General features: G+C 33.3%; 1 protein-coding gene across 5 annotated transcripts in view; it reads left to right on the top strand.

Annotated features, from left to right (window-relative positions):
• Window positions 1–14498, top strand: part of LOC114332128 (putative polypeptide N-acetylgalactosaminyltransferase 9) — a 602804-nt gene that overhangs the window by 565133 nt on the left and 23173 nt on the right. For all 5 annotated transcript variants that reach the window (XM_050646835.1, XM_050646836.1, XM_050646837.1 and 2 more), the window contains 3 exons: window positions 2279–2595; window positions 8170–8309; window positions 8368–8620. In XM_050646835.1, coding sequence (XP_050502792.1) covers window positions 2279–2595; window positions 8170–8309; window positions 8368–8620 — 710 coding nt within the window. The remainder of the gene's footprint in view (window positions 1–2278; window positions 2596–8169; window positions 8310–8367; window positions 8621–14498) is intronic.

The raw sequence follows: 14498 nt of genomic DNA, 5'->3' as shown, positions 1-14498 counted from the left end.
GAGGTATGTTAAAATATATGAATTTTTAAAGCAAGGTAGCAAGAATCAACATCAAAAATATGATTATGCAAATCAACTACAAGTCTGACTGAATATCCTAACCACACATATACACACATTTATTTTTCCTTAATCTGCAAAATAAACTCCACAACTAAATATAAAATCCTTAAAAAATATATATACAACAAATTAATAGTCATACAGAAATATAACAATTTATTGAATTTATCCTAATAAAAATCAATCGAAACTCATCTGACTGATCAGCTGATTTGATAATTCTTCCATAAAAATGTTATTTCTGGTGATTATTGTCCATAATTTCCTACCAACATAAGAAAAATAAAACAAAACTTACGGTCAACTAACCATGATTGAATCTGTGGTTGTGAAACAGCAACTGTCAGTTAGACTGTGGGTAAAGGTTAGTTGACCGCTAGGGTTAACCACAGATTGTGAAACCGGCCCTAAGAAGTTGGCAGTTGACAGAGATATTAAAGATTAACTTCGTTAGTTTAGGCTGGAGTTTTAATAGGTTTTCAAACTGATCTCGTTCATATTGAAGGATTTTTATCAGCAAATTAATATAGACATCATATTCTTGAACCTATTGCTCGTCAATATGCTGCACAATTCGTAGGAAGTTTTTTGCTGATCCACGACAATGCACGTCCGCGTGTTGCAAAAATCGTGAGAAATTTTTTAAAGCCGAACCATATTCAGATATTTCCCTTGCCTGCTCAATACCCTGACTTGAATCCAATCGAGCACATTTGAGATATGCTAAAAAGATCTGTACAACAGCAGAAATTGGTGTTCTAGACAAGGGAACAGCTGCTAAACTGTATGTAAAAGCAATCGCAACAAATTGAGCAAGACAATATTGACAATTTGATAAGAATTATACCAGATCGATGACAAGCTGCCATTAATAGTAGGGTGGTCATACACTCTGCTAACAAGAGCCTATGACTTTAGTTTTATATTTTAGTTGAGAGTTTTTTTAATCTTTTTTTTTTCAATTTTTTAAACCCTCTGTGTAAAACGACCGGTTATTGTGTTCTTCATAATGTATCGTTAAGCAGCGTCCAGATTTGTCGAATTTCAATATTTTCCAAATAAATTGTCAAATTACCATTTAATTATTCTTTGATTACTTTGTCCCCTAGACCAGCGGTTCTCAATATGTGGTACATTTACCACTGGTCCACTGGTGGTACATATCACTATTTGCGATGGTACACAAAATACAAAAACAGCCAAAATCAGCGCCACTATTATAGTTAATTATATTACCTAGCTAGATAATTATTTCAGTTAGGTGGTACCAAAAATAATAAAAAGTATTTTGTGGTACATGACTCAAAAAGATTGAAAACCACTGCCCTAGGCCATTTGGATGTGTGTATTTATTTAAAACTGTTGAATGGGTTGCATGTGAGAGTTCATTTTGAATGAAGTATAAAAACAAACGTACTCTCAATCATTTATTGTAACTTCCGACGACCGGTTTCGCTCTCAACGGCCCAGGTCAACGGGTACAAGTCACTAAACGCTACAAATAAAAACCAGAGTTAGAACAATGTCTGGTTGTAAAAGATGCTAAAGATCCATAAGATCAAGCCAATATTGAACAACATACATAAAATTAGTTAAGCCAGTAGACAAATACATATAGGCATGTACACTCGGGGGCGGCAACAAACGTCCCCTAGCTGACAAACACATGCAGATGTATGTCGTCTGTAATCATGCAATGATAACGTGTCGTACTTACATTCCTTGTAGCCGAATGTAAGTACGACACGTTATCATTGCATGATTACAGACGACATACATCTGACAAACACATGCAGATGTATGTCGTCTGTAATCATACAATGATAACGTGTCGTACTTACATTACTTGTAGCCGAATGTAAGTACGACACGTTATCATTGCATGATTACAGACGATATACATCTGCATGTGTGTCAGCTTGGGGACGTTCGTTGCCGCCCCCGAGTGTACATGCATATGTATTTGTCTGCTGTTTTAACTACTTTTATGTATGTTGTTCAAGATTGGCTTGATCTTATGGATCTTTAGCATCTTTTACAACCATTGTTCTAACTCTGGTTTTTATTTGTAGCATTTAGTGACTTGTAACCGTTGACCTGAAGATGCTCTGCATACTGTAGAGAGCGAAACCGGTCGTCGGAAGTTACAATAAATGATTGAGAGTACGTCTGTTTTTTACTTCATTCATTTATTTAAAACTTTGAACATTTTCAGGTGCCAAACATGCTAATGGCAAAGTCTTAACCTACCTCGATTCGCATTGTGAATGTACCGTGGGATGGTTAGAACCGCTTTTGGATAGAATAGCGAGAGATTCCACAACCGTAGTGTGTCCTGTTATCGACGTAATCGACGATTCCACATTAGAGTATCACTACCACGATAGTTCTGGCGTTAACGTCGGTGGATTCGATTGGAACCTACAGTTCAACTGGCATGCAGTTCCTGAACACGAAAAGAAGAGGCACAAGAACACTGCCGAGCCTGTTTGGAGTCCTACGATGGCAGGAGGACTGTTTAGTATAGATAAGGTAAGGGATTGTTTTTATAACAAAACTTTTTAAATTCGTATCGGTCATTGTAATAAAATCAGCTTTATAAAATTTTAAAAATAACCAATGAATACCAATTAATAAATTACCAAACCGAAAAAAACGAAAAAGAAGAACGCATTTCTACTTTATAAATAGTAAAATAGTCTACCTTCGATCCACTATATTTTCGATTAAAAAATTTTCAAAATAGGCGATTTATTTCTCAACAGTCTCCTTTTAGTCCGATACACTTGACCCATAGATACTCCAATTTCTTTAACTTAACCCGTCTGAAAAATACGGTTTCTCGAGGTCTGCAAAATAGGCTTCCGTGGTGGCGATCACCTTCTCATTCGACTTAAAGGAAACAAAAAGAAGTCGCACGGGGCCGAATCTGGAGAATACGGTGGATGGGAAGGCAGTTCGTAGCCCAATTCGACCAATTTGGCCATGACGATGGCGGAAGTGTAAGCCTAATTGTCATGGTGAACGAGCACTTTTTTCTTCGCCATATGGGTTTTTTTCTGGAGCCTGGCTAAACGATCAATGGAATCCTGAAGGTGGTCAAAATGCTCCGTACTGTCTACACTGTTGAACGGAGTTCAAAAATGGACTTTAAATGCAACAACCATGTCACGTTTGGATTATTTTGAGTTGTGGTTGTACCGGCGGTTATTGAAAGTACCATGGATCGAGAGAGTATCAAGTGATCGAGTGACCTATTTGTTACCATTTGGCTTACGTGGTCGTTCCATTCTACTCTTCTGTTTTTTACCCAGTTATTAACGTTGTCCACCTTGTATCTCCGTTGTATATCTGCACTTCTAGCTCTATCCCGTAGTGTCTTACCATCGATTTTTCGAATAGTTTTCATATCTGCTGTTTCTAGCATACTTTTTGTCCTCTCTGTATAAGGTCGTGTTTCCGAAGCGTATGTGATTATTAGCCTGATGACTGTTTTGTAAATTCTGCCTTTCATTTTTCGATATTTTTATTTCTCCATATTGTTTCATTCAGTAAAAAAATTTGGACATACGGTAAAAATTAGCAGAGACAATCAAACTTCTGAGCTGCTAAGAAGAATAACTCTGGGATGTGCAGTATATGGAAGACTACGTGATATTTTTAAAGGTGATACATATACCTATCAGCTTAAAAAGAAGAGTATTTAATCAATGTGTCCTACATATGGCGCAGAGACACTTACTCCAACAAGGACATCTGCACGAAAACTACAAGTGACGCAACGTAGAATGGAAAGATCATTGTTGGGCATAAGGTTAAGAGATAGGGTAAGAAACGAAGAAATTCCTAGAAGAATTGGTGTAGAAGACATTATAAAACACATTGCCAAAATTAAATGGAAGTAGCAGGACACGTCGCCAGAATGAGAGATGATAGGTGGACCAAAAAAATATTGGAGTGGAGACCGAGAGCGGATAGACGAAACCCGGGAAGACCACCCACAAGATGGACTGACCGTCAGTCCGTCAGGACTATAGGTATGTACAATGTAAAGGTAGCAACACAGTCAAATTCACATTCTACATTTTCTACAACCGCTTGGATTACTCCTGTCCGGATTTGGCCTTAATAAATTATGGTAACCCTAGACTGACGACATAAAGAGGATTTGTACCAACTGAATTGAAGCAGCGCAGGATAGATCTGAATGGAAGTTTTTCGAGGAGGCCTATGTTCAGCAGTGGACGACTATGGGCCGATGATGATATTGTTTCATTCAAACAACCTGCAACTTCTGTTTCGAGCTTTCGGTAGCTATACTAAAATCACAATAAAGATGCACTAGAAATAAACAAACCAAGACACGTTGAATGTTATGAGAAACACTCCCGAATCATGATTTACAATGTATAAACTTTGTAAATCATGATTTGGGATTTATAATGTATATAGTATATACAACTGTAAATTATGATTCGGGAGTGCTCCTCGTAACATTCAACGTGTCTTGGTTTGTTTATTTATAGTACTTACATCTTTATTGTGATTTGTGATTGTAGTGTAGATAGTGTGATGCCTAGATATTTAAACTCCATGACTTGTTCTATTATCTGACCCTCCAGATCGAAGTTCCATCTTAGCAGATTTGCTGTTATAATATATGCTTTTGGTCTTTTTTGGTGAAACTAACATGTTATAATTTCTAGCGGTTAAATTAAATTGGTGCAGCATACGTTGTAAATCATCTTTACTTTGAGAGATTAGTAGGTATTGCGTCGGCGTCGTCTGCATAGCAGATTATTTCAAGTTGATTTTCTCCCATTTGGTATCCTATTTCAGTTCTTACTTTTTTATTATTTCATCCATGATCTGGTTGAACAATAGAGGACTCAGGGAATCCCCCTGTCTCATCCCATTGCCAGCTTCAATTGGGTCAGCTAGTTCTTCTTCTACTTCAACTTTAATAATAAAGGGATAACGTCATATAATTTAATTATTTAACATATATAACGTCATATAATTCAATAATTTAACCCTGTCAAATGCCTTCTTAAGGTCCATGAAACATACATTAATATGCCGGCAAATCTTAGATGAAGTATATATTTAGTATATTTTCTTAGTGTATTTTCTTAAGTAACATAGTGAAAAAACTTTTTTGAAATTAAGGATTGAGGAAAAGCGTGGAATTGATTGTTGCTCTTGCTAACAAAATTAACAATAAAGTAGAGAAATGTATCTACTGTTCTCATTTTTGACTTTTTTGAGATATGACGCTCTTTTTCCACTGAGATGGGGGTGAAGTCGGTAAATTAGTAGGTTTTTAAGTTTTTCGTCAGTATTTCTAAAACTATGCTTTAGCGTAAACAATGTTCTATACAAAAATATTCTACATAAATTTTAAAACAAATTTTCGATACTTTTTATATTTTTTGTGCAATTGATGATGATTTTGGGTGGTGAGGTTGACGTTTCTTCAAGGGCTTATCACCAACATACCATCGGCCACTAAAATAGCAAATTTTATTTACAAAACACAATCTTGTTAAAGAAAATTTCTTTCATCAGTAATAATATTATAAATTGCCCAAAAACTATAAAAAGTATCGAAAACCTTCACTTTGCACCCTCTGTAACTGTGGAACCGTTGATTTTATAACAATTATGTATCGGACCTTTTTTGTTGTAAATTGTATGTAGAACATTTTTGTATAGAACATTGTTTACGCTAAAGCATAATTTTAGAAATATTAACGAAAAACGTTAAAAAACTACCATGTAATTTACCAACTTCTCCCCCATCTACACACCCCGCACATTTTTGTCTCCGCTGGTGTAGTTCTTCTTGGATATATATTTTGAATATGGTAGGGGAAAGACAGCATCCTTGTCTCAAACCTTTAGTTACTGTAAATACCCTTGAGAAAGTATGTCCTGTTTTTTTAAATTATTGCTTAAAATTTAAAAATTAAATAATTCATTATATTTTTCCGACTTTTATTGTCGAGTAATACATTTCTGTCTGCATATATTGCTACAATCAATCACGTACTTTTAGTCCAGAGAAATAAGATTTTTCTCGTGACAAATCCCCCTCCAGGTCGAAACCAAATTTTTTGAGTAGTATGGACATCTGGACATCTATATTAATAACCTATATGTTTCCTGCAGCCGATTTTGATGATATAAACAAATGAAGATCAAAAAACGATAAATTTTCGCTTGTTTCGTCTATTACTAAAAAACTTCAATATGGCGTTCGCTGAATATGTCTATCCTTATTTGTTGCTTAGAAAATTGCAAAATAAGTCATAAATTTTGAGATTTTATAAATGTTCATAACTTATGTAAAAATTAAGTTAGAACCTTCTTATTACACGGAATGCTGAGACTTCTTGTGCTTAAATTATTATTTTAAATTTCAAAGCAATTGGTCAAATAGTTTAAAAGTTATTTAATTTGTTTATCCCAAATTGGCTGCCTAAATGGAATACTTTGGAGCTCCGAAATAGGAATACAGCGAAAATACAATATCTATGAAACACTTATTAAAAGCAGCCTACTTTACGGAGCAGAAACTTGGAGAATAACCGAGAACAACAGGAAAAAATTAGAAGCTGTAGAAATGGATGTGTTTAGAAGATCGTTAGGTATATCCCGTAGGGAAAGAGTTCGAAATGAGGAAGTAAGACGACAAATTGGAATAGATGGTTACTTAACAACAGACATTGAGAGGAAACAGTTGATTTGGTATGGTCATGTTCAAAGAATGGAAGACACAAGATTGCCCAAAAAGATCATGCAGTGGGTACCACCAAACCGCAAAAAACGAGGAAGACCCAAAAAGACATGGAAAGAAGGGGTAACCAAAGCAATGAGTGCAAGGGGATCTTAGAGATGGCCAATGGGATGATAGAAGGACGTGGAAGTTAGGCATCAGACAACGTCGAAAGACGTTCTAAAACCGATACATACATACTTATGTAAAAATTAAGTTAGAACCTTCTTATTACACGGAATGCTGAAACTTCTTGTGCTTAAATTATTATTTTAAATTTCAAAGCAGTTGGTCAAATAGTTTAAAAGTTATTTAATTTGTTTATCCCAAATTTATTTTTTTTGCAACACCAAAGTCAGAAAATTATGAGATTACAGTAATACTTCGGACAGTTTATGAAAGAAGAACATTTATACTATTAGCTTAATTAAAAAAAAATGACAAAAAGTAATTTTAAGCAGTGTAAAATTATTTTGCAAAAACATGTCGATTTTTAAATTTACATTTACTTATAAACAATTAGAATAACTTTTTAACCGTTGCCCGTAGAAAAATTATTTTTTCATATTTAGAAAGACTGAATTTTTATACACATTTAGAAAGAAAAACAATTGTCCTAGGACAATTAGGGACGAAGTTAGCCCCCCCTTTTTTTAATTCACATGTTCTTGCAAAATAATTTTGCAATATTTAGAATCATTTTTTGTCATTTTTACTTAATTAAATTAATAGTGTAAATCTTCTTCTTTCATAAATTATCCAAGGTATTACTGTAACTTCATCATTTTCTGACTTGTAGTGTTGCAAAAAAAAAATTAATTTGGGATAAACAAATTAAATAACTTTTAAACTATTTGACCGATTGCTTTGAAATTTAGGGTATAAACCAGAAGTTTCAGCATTCCGTGTAATAAGAAAGTTCTAATTTAGTTTTTACATAAGTTATGAATATTTATAAAAACTCAAAATTTATTATTTATTTTGCAATTTTCTAAGCAACCAATAAGGATAGACATATTTAGCGAACGCCATATTGAAGTTTTTTATAAGATTTATGAGTTTCTTACTCTCAAATTTGTTTAAAATGCTTAACTTTTTGGTAATAGACGAAAAAAGCGAAAATTTACCGTTTTTTGATCTTCATTTGTTTATAACTATGTATATCATCAAAATCGGCTGCAGGAAACATAATATAGGTTATTATTATAGATGTCAATACTACTCAGAAAATTTGGTTTCGGCCTGGAGGGGGTTATGTCTCGAACAGGATATTTTTGTTCCTTATTTCTGTATTGTCTGCATATATTGGTACAATCACGTACTTTCAGGAATTCTTCGAGAAACTTGGTACTTATGACGATGGATTTGATATTTGGGGAGGAGAAAACTTAGAAATATCTTTTAAGACTTGGATGTGCGGTGGCACACTCGAAATCATTCCATGTTCACACGTTGGACACATTTTTAGGTAAGTTACGAATTATCTGTATTACAAAAAAAATTTAATCTATACTAACTTTTTTTAGAAAAAGATCTCCTTACAAATGGAGAAGCGGAGTAAATGTGCTACGTAGAAATTCCGTGAGACTAGCAGAAGTTTGGTTAGATGAATACGCCCAATATTATTACGATAGGATAGGAGGAGAAAAGGGAGACTATGGAGATCTCAGTAAAAGGAAAGAACTTAGAAAAAATTTAGGATGTAAGAGTTTTAAATGGTATTTGGACAACATTTACCCAGAGCTATTTGTTCCGGGTGCAGCTGTAGCTAAAGGAGAGGTGCGTATGTGTTTACAAATAAGCTAATATTGTGTAAAATGAAAAATATTAAATAATAAGATGTGGATATTCGTAAGAAAACTTAAAATATGATCAACTTTAGGCACATTTCTTCTTATAAACTGGAAGTAAAACCAAACTACTGGCAAAATAGTACGTTCTTTAACGGTAAAATATTGCAAAACCTCTATATTTTAAAGAACCACTTGGATTGACATGAAATTTGGCATACACATAGCTAATAAGTTAAAGAAAAAAAAAAGTGATATTGTGCCGATGTGTGCTTTTGCCCCGGGGGCGAGTTTCACCCCTTCTCGGGGGTGAAAAAATATATGTCCAAAATAAGTTGGGCATTCGATAAACTGACTAATTCTAAGCAACTTTTGTTCTATAGAGTTTTTTCACCAAGTCAATACTTTTCGAGTTATTTGGGAGTGAATTTGTTCATTTTTAAACAAAATAACCACGTTTTTAGACGGTTTTTCGCAAATAACTCAAAAAGTTAGTATTTTGTCGAAAAAATATTCTTAATAAAAATATAGTTTATAAAAAAATGAAAACAATGGTGCATATACTAAGTCTGTAGACCCAGTACAAGCAAAACTGCAGCTAATGAAAAGCAGGTTCTTATTCGTCAAATTTCAAATCGAATATTTCATCGAGAAATAACCAAAAAACGGAACACTTTTCGGGAAACACTCATTTCAACTTTTTTAAAGTGTTTAAAAAAAGGTTTATTTTTGATTTTTAAAAAACTTCTAACCTTAAAAGTAAGTGAGTTATGCTCAAAATATTGTTGGTACCTTTAATTTTTTGGTAAAAAGAATCCCGAAAAGCACCCCCTAATTAGTATATCAAATAAAATTAATCGTTACCGCTTCACAGGTTACTTTGCTTATTTATTCTTTATACGATCTGTAAGTCTCAGCGGTTCAAAGTGCTTATTTTTGAAAAGGCTGTAGTTAGTTAAAATGGCTTCGAGTCACTAATCCCGAGTGTATACAAATTTTGAACAACCATAGCATAACCGATTTTTGTCTAACAGGAAAACAAAAAGTCCAAAATATTCAGAAAAGCACAGCGTACATTTTATTACTTCTTGAGATTTTTGGTATTACTAATAATTTTTAAGTTATTTTGAAAAAGAGCATTTTTTCAAAATTGGTGGGTGATTTTCCCGATATTTTATGCCAAATCAAAACGGACCAACTGTATTTTGAGCGTAACTTGCTCACATTTGATGCTAGAATATATTTTTATAAAAATAGACATAAAGCTTTTTAAACTCTTTAAAAAAGTTGTAATGAGTTTTTTCCAAAAAGTGCTTAATTTTTTGGTTATTTCACGTAGAAATATATTTATTTGAAGTTTGGCGAATATGAACCTATTTTTCTTTAGCTATAACTCTGCTTCTACTAGGTTTGGAGACTTCATATATACACCATTTTTTTCACTTTTTTACAAGCTATACTTTTGCTAACAATGGATTTTTCGATAAAATACTTACTTTTTGAATTATTTGCGAAAAATTGTCTAAAAACGTGTTTGTTTTGCTGAAAAATGAATATATTCACTCGCAAATAACTCGAAAAGTATTGACTTAGTGAAAAAACTTTATAGAATAAAAGTTGCTTATAATTAGGCATTGTATCGAATTTCGGACATATTTTGAACGTATGTTTTTTACCCACGAGAAGGGGTGAAACTCACCCCCAGGGCAAAAGCACACATCGGCACAATATTACTTTTTTCTTTGACATGTTGGCTATGCGTATGCCAAATTTTATGTCAATCCAAACGGTTCTTCAAAATTTGCAGCAAGAACCGTCAAATAATGTACTAAAATAATAATGCTGTTTCTTCTCGAATTTTTCTTAAATTATCAGTTGCAGTGGTCTGATATTTTGGGTGTTATTAAACTATAATTGTCTTCTAGTCGCCATTTGGTTTAAGCATTGTCTATTTCATGAGGTTTATACTTTTTCATATTCTATATAATCCATATAATCATATCTCAAATATTTACAGGTAATATATTCTACAAGCGTTTAGGGTTAGCCTTTCTGAACTGTAAATTTTTGAATTTTTACTAAAGACGAAATCTTATCCACTTTAACCATTTTATCAGACCTGTCATTTTGTTAGAGATCCTGATATATTATTATACAATCTGTGACGAGATCTTTATGTATCACTAAAGGGGAAATCCCTATAATTGGCTGTATACCATAGTTAAAAACTTACTGAAGAAGTAAAAGTCTTCCAGTGTAAAGGGTATATGAATTTTATTTAAAAAAATATTTAAAATTATCCAAATTGGATTAGTAAATACATCACAGAACGAACGTTTTCGGTCGTATTCGACCATCATCAGTGTACACTCTAAGTCATCGTAGTGGAAACTAGCCAGACAAATATTGGTAAAATGACCGTTAAATTACATAATTAAATGATTTAAATGTAGGGGAAGTCCGGGAGAGTTGAACCGCTTTTTGAATAAAGTAGGTATGTTATTTTCTTATAAATGAGACTTATTGATTCAATTATAATAATAAACAGTACCTTATTTATATAAGTTTACTTATGCAGAATTACTTGTTGGATAGTATATGTACAACTAAAATGTGTTACCCATATTTGAATGAAAAATGGGATATGTGTCAACTCTCCCCACCCTTAGTGAGACTTGAACAGGGGTCTGGGGAGCGTTGAACATTGCTTTTTGAAGGGGAAAATAAAATCATTTTGCAGCTTAAAACACAGATATATTAACCAAAACAGCACAAAATTAAATTAAATTATAAAAAAAACGCCGTTATGGCTCTTATTTTACAAAAGTTCAACATATTCTCAAACATTCCATAGTTAACATAATTACATATTCAACATTTTTACTAAAACTTGACATTTAACGTTTCTTTAAATAAGTTTTTTGGTCTTTCTTAACCTTTTGTTTAAATTATATACTTATGTAGACTAATCATTTGGTATCATAAATTGTATCTTAATATGTATGTAGGTTCAGTCCGCTAGTAACTTAAAAGTCTAATTCTGGTCACATTCATGACAAATAAAATCATCAATGTTTTTAAGTCCTACACATATCTGCGGCATAAAAGACATAGTCGCATGGTCATATTTTTTTGAAGTTATACTGCTTTAGGCGCGATTGGGAGTGCATTTTTATTATCCCAGGTGCATGCGCACACAGGCAGTATGGAGTTCCTTGCTAAAGCTTTTAAGTTATGTATGTATCAGTGCTAAAAAGGTGTGGAGAGAATATTTTAGTGTTTTTAGTAAATATATTTATTATAATTTTTGTTTCTTTGGATTTGTCTTCCTTGGGCGTAAAATAATAAGTATTATTAAAACATTTTTATTCCTTCGTCTATTTGTTGCCGAGATTTGTCATTATGTCCGAGATCCCACGTAAACAGTGCGATCTGGGGTATTGGTAGGGCATTCGTTTACAGATCGAGAGGTCCTGGGTTCAAATGCGGACAATTGATATATTTTTTTTAATTTTTGGTATTGTTTTAATAAATATTTTTGGAACGTGGTAAGTATTAAAATTAGTTTAATATTTAAATAAAATAAGAATAAACTGTTAAAAGTATATTTATTTCGTTGAAATCATTATAATAGGAGTATAACTTCTTACATGCGTACAAAAAACATACACATTCTTTTTTTTTTTATTGGGAAACAAAACCATACCAACGATAATTCACGTCCAGATTTTCTCCAAAATGTATTGGAACTCTCAGAGTACGAAACATCATCGTCTTCACACTTGATTTCACAATAATAAAGTTTTTATTCTTTTTGTCCTTTCCAGCTTTTCTTCTCTGGGCTTTTTATTTTGAGCCTTATTTAGTTTTCAATGTTTCCTTTCCTTTTTCTTGGAACGTTCTTTTTTGCCGTCTTTTCGTTTTGGATTTTGTTAAGTTTTTATTTTCTTCCCATTAGTGTCTTCTTGAATCTTCTTACTAGTATCATTTTCATTTTCTGATTCAGTGCCGCTATTCTCAAAAACTCTTCTTAATATTCATCTTTCGTTTTCTTATTTCGTGATTCTTCTCAATATTGGATTTTGTTTCTTTTAGCTTTCTTTTTGAAAACAGCTTTAACAAGAACAGCTTTCTGAACTTAACAGCCAATTGAACAGGCCATTGTAAAAAAGGACGGCATGCTGTCCGTGGGGGTCGTGTTTGGTGCCATTCGATAGATTTTTGAAAAATATTGAATAAGTGTATTTTACAGTTTTTCGATCTGATGTTCATTTCGCGAAATATCGCAGGATTCGGATTTAAAATATTAAATGTACCCCCCACCCCTCTCCGTGGGAAGTCGTGTTTGGTATCATTCGATAGATTTTTAAAAAATATTTTGCACATATTTTTTAGTTTTTCGATCTGTCATTCATTTCGCGAAATATCCGCTTTTTTCTTGTGAAACTTTGGGACTCACCAATTTCCTTACGCCCGGCTCATATCGTCAGATTTTTGAAATATACACTCTTTTGCATGTACTTAACTTACCTTATCTTAATCTGACAATTTTGAGTTTTTTTAAGGATATATTTTTTTGTTCGGGCCCCCCTTAACGAACTCCCCTGTGTTAAGAGCCAATATATGGTAGAGGTACATCTGCCGGGTGCCAGGTTTCTCCCCGTATGATAATCTGACGCGCTCGAGTAACTGCAACAATCCCCGCTTGGGCTCCCCTACCATATTTATTACTCCCTAGCGACGCTACTTAAATCAAAATTGCTATCAACGACAGCCGAAACAATGGTAATAATATGGCGACAATGGCAAAGGAGATAAAAACCACATAAAAAAAACATCGAATGGAAAACTGTTAAGGAAAGAAAAAAAAGAATGTGTGTGTGTACTTTGTACGCACGTAAGAAGTTATACTTCTACTATATGATTTCTTAAAAATAAATATACTTTAAACAGTTTGTTTTATTTTTTTAAACACCAAACTAATTTTGTGCTTACCGCTTTCAAAAAAAAAAATGTATAGGATTGCTCCGGACTCGAACTCAAGACCTCTCGATCTCTGGCCGAATGCTATACCAAATACGCTACGAGGACTGTCTGTATCGGTTCGGACGTACCTAATGACAATTCACGGTAACAAACAGACAAGTATAATAAATATACAATAAAATGTTTTAATAATACTCATCTTACTCCTGAGGAAGACAAATCCAAAGACACAAAAATTATAATAAATATATTTACTAAAAACACTAATATATTCTTTTCACACCTTTTCTTGCACTGATATATTTATACATAACTTGAAAGATTCAGCAACTAAACGCCATACTGTCTGTGTGCGCATGCGCGCAGTATTATGAAATTTTACTCTCAATCGCGCCTAAAGAAGTATAACTTCAAAAATCGAAAACTGTTACAGAAAGAAATATTGATACACTTCGTATGTTACACAAAATAGGATGCAGAGGAATAATTACGGTCCTCAATGCAGATACAATATTCTACATTAATATGCCATATGGTACCATATGCAGAACGAATAATAAGAAAATACTAGGCTGGTTTCAGAGAGGTTCTAAATCGACAATTCATCAGATTGCAATCCTGAGCAAATTTTAGAAAAAACACTGGAATCTGGAATAGATACCCACCAGATATTTATAGACTACAAGGCAGCCTATGACTCTGTGAATAGAAGAGAAATGTTTGGAGAACGGAAAACGCTGTACGAAAGGCGCATTTAGTACCTACTAAAAGAAGCGGCTACAAAAATGGGCTTGATAATAAACACCAACAAAGCAAAATACATGAAAATAAGCATGCAACCACAAATCCTACGGCCAATTGTTGTAAAAAAATAACGTCAT

The sequence above is a fragment of the Diabrotica virgifera genome, chromosome 3, assembly GCF_917563875.1.
Source record: "Diabrotica virgifera virgifera chromosome 3, PGI_DIABVI_V3a".
In the NCBI taxonomy this organism is placed as follows: domain Eukaryota; kingdom Metazoa; phylum Arthropoda; class Insecta; order Coleoptera; family Chrysomelidae; genus Diabrotica; species Diabrotica virgifera.
Note: the sequence above shows the minus strand (reverse complement) of the source record. Positions and strands in the feature narration are given on the sequence as shown.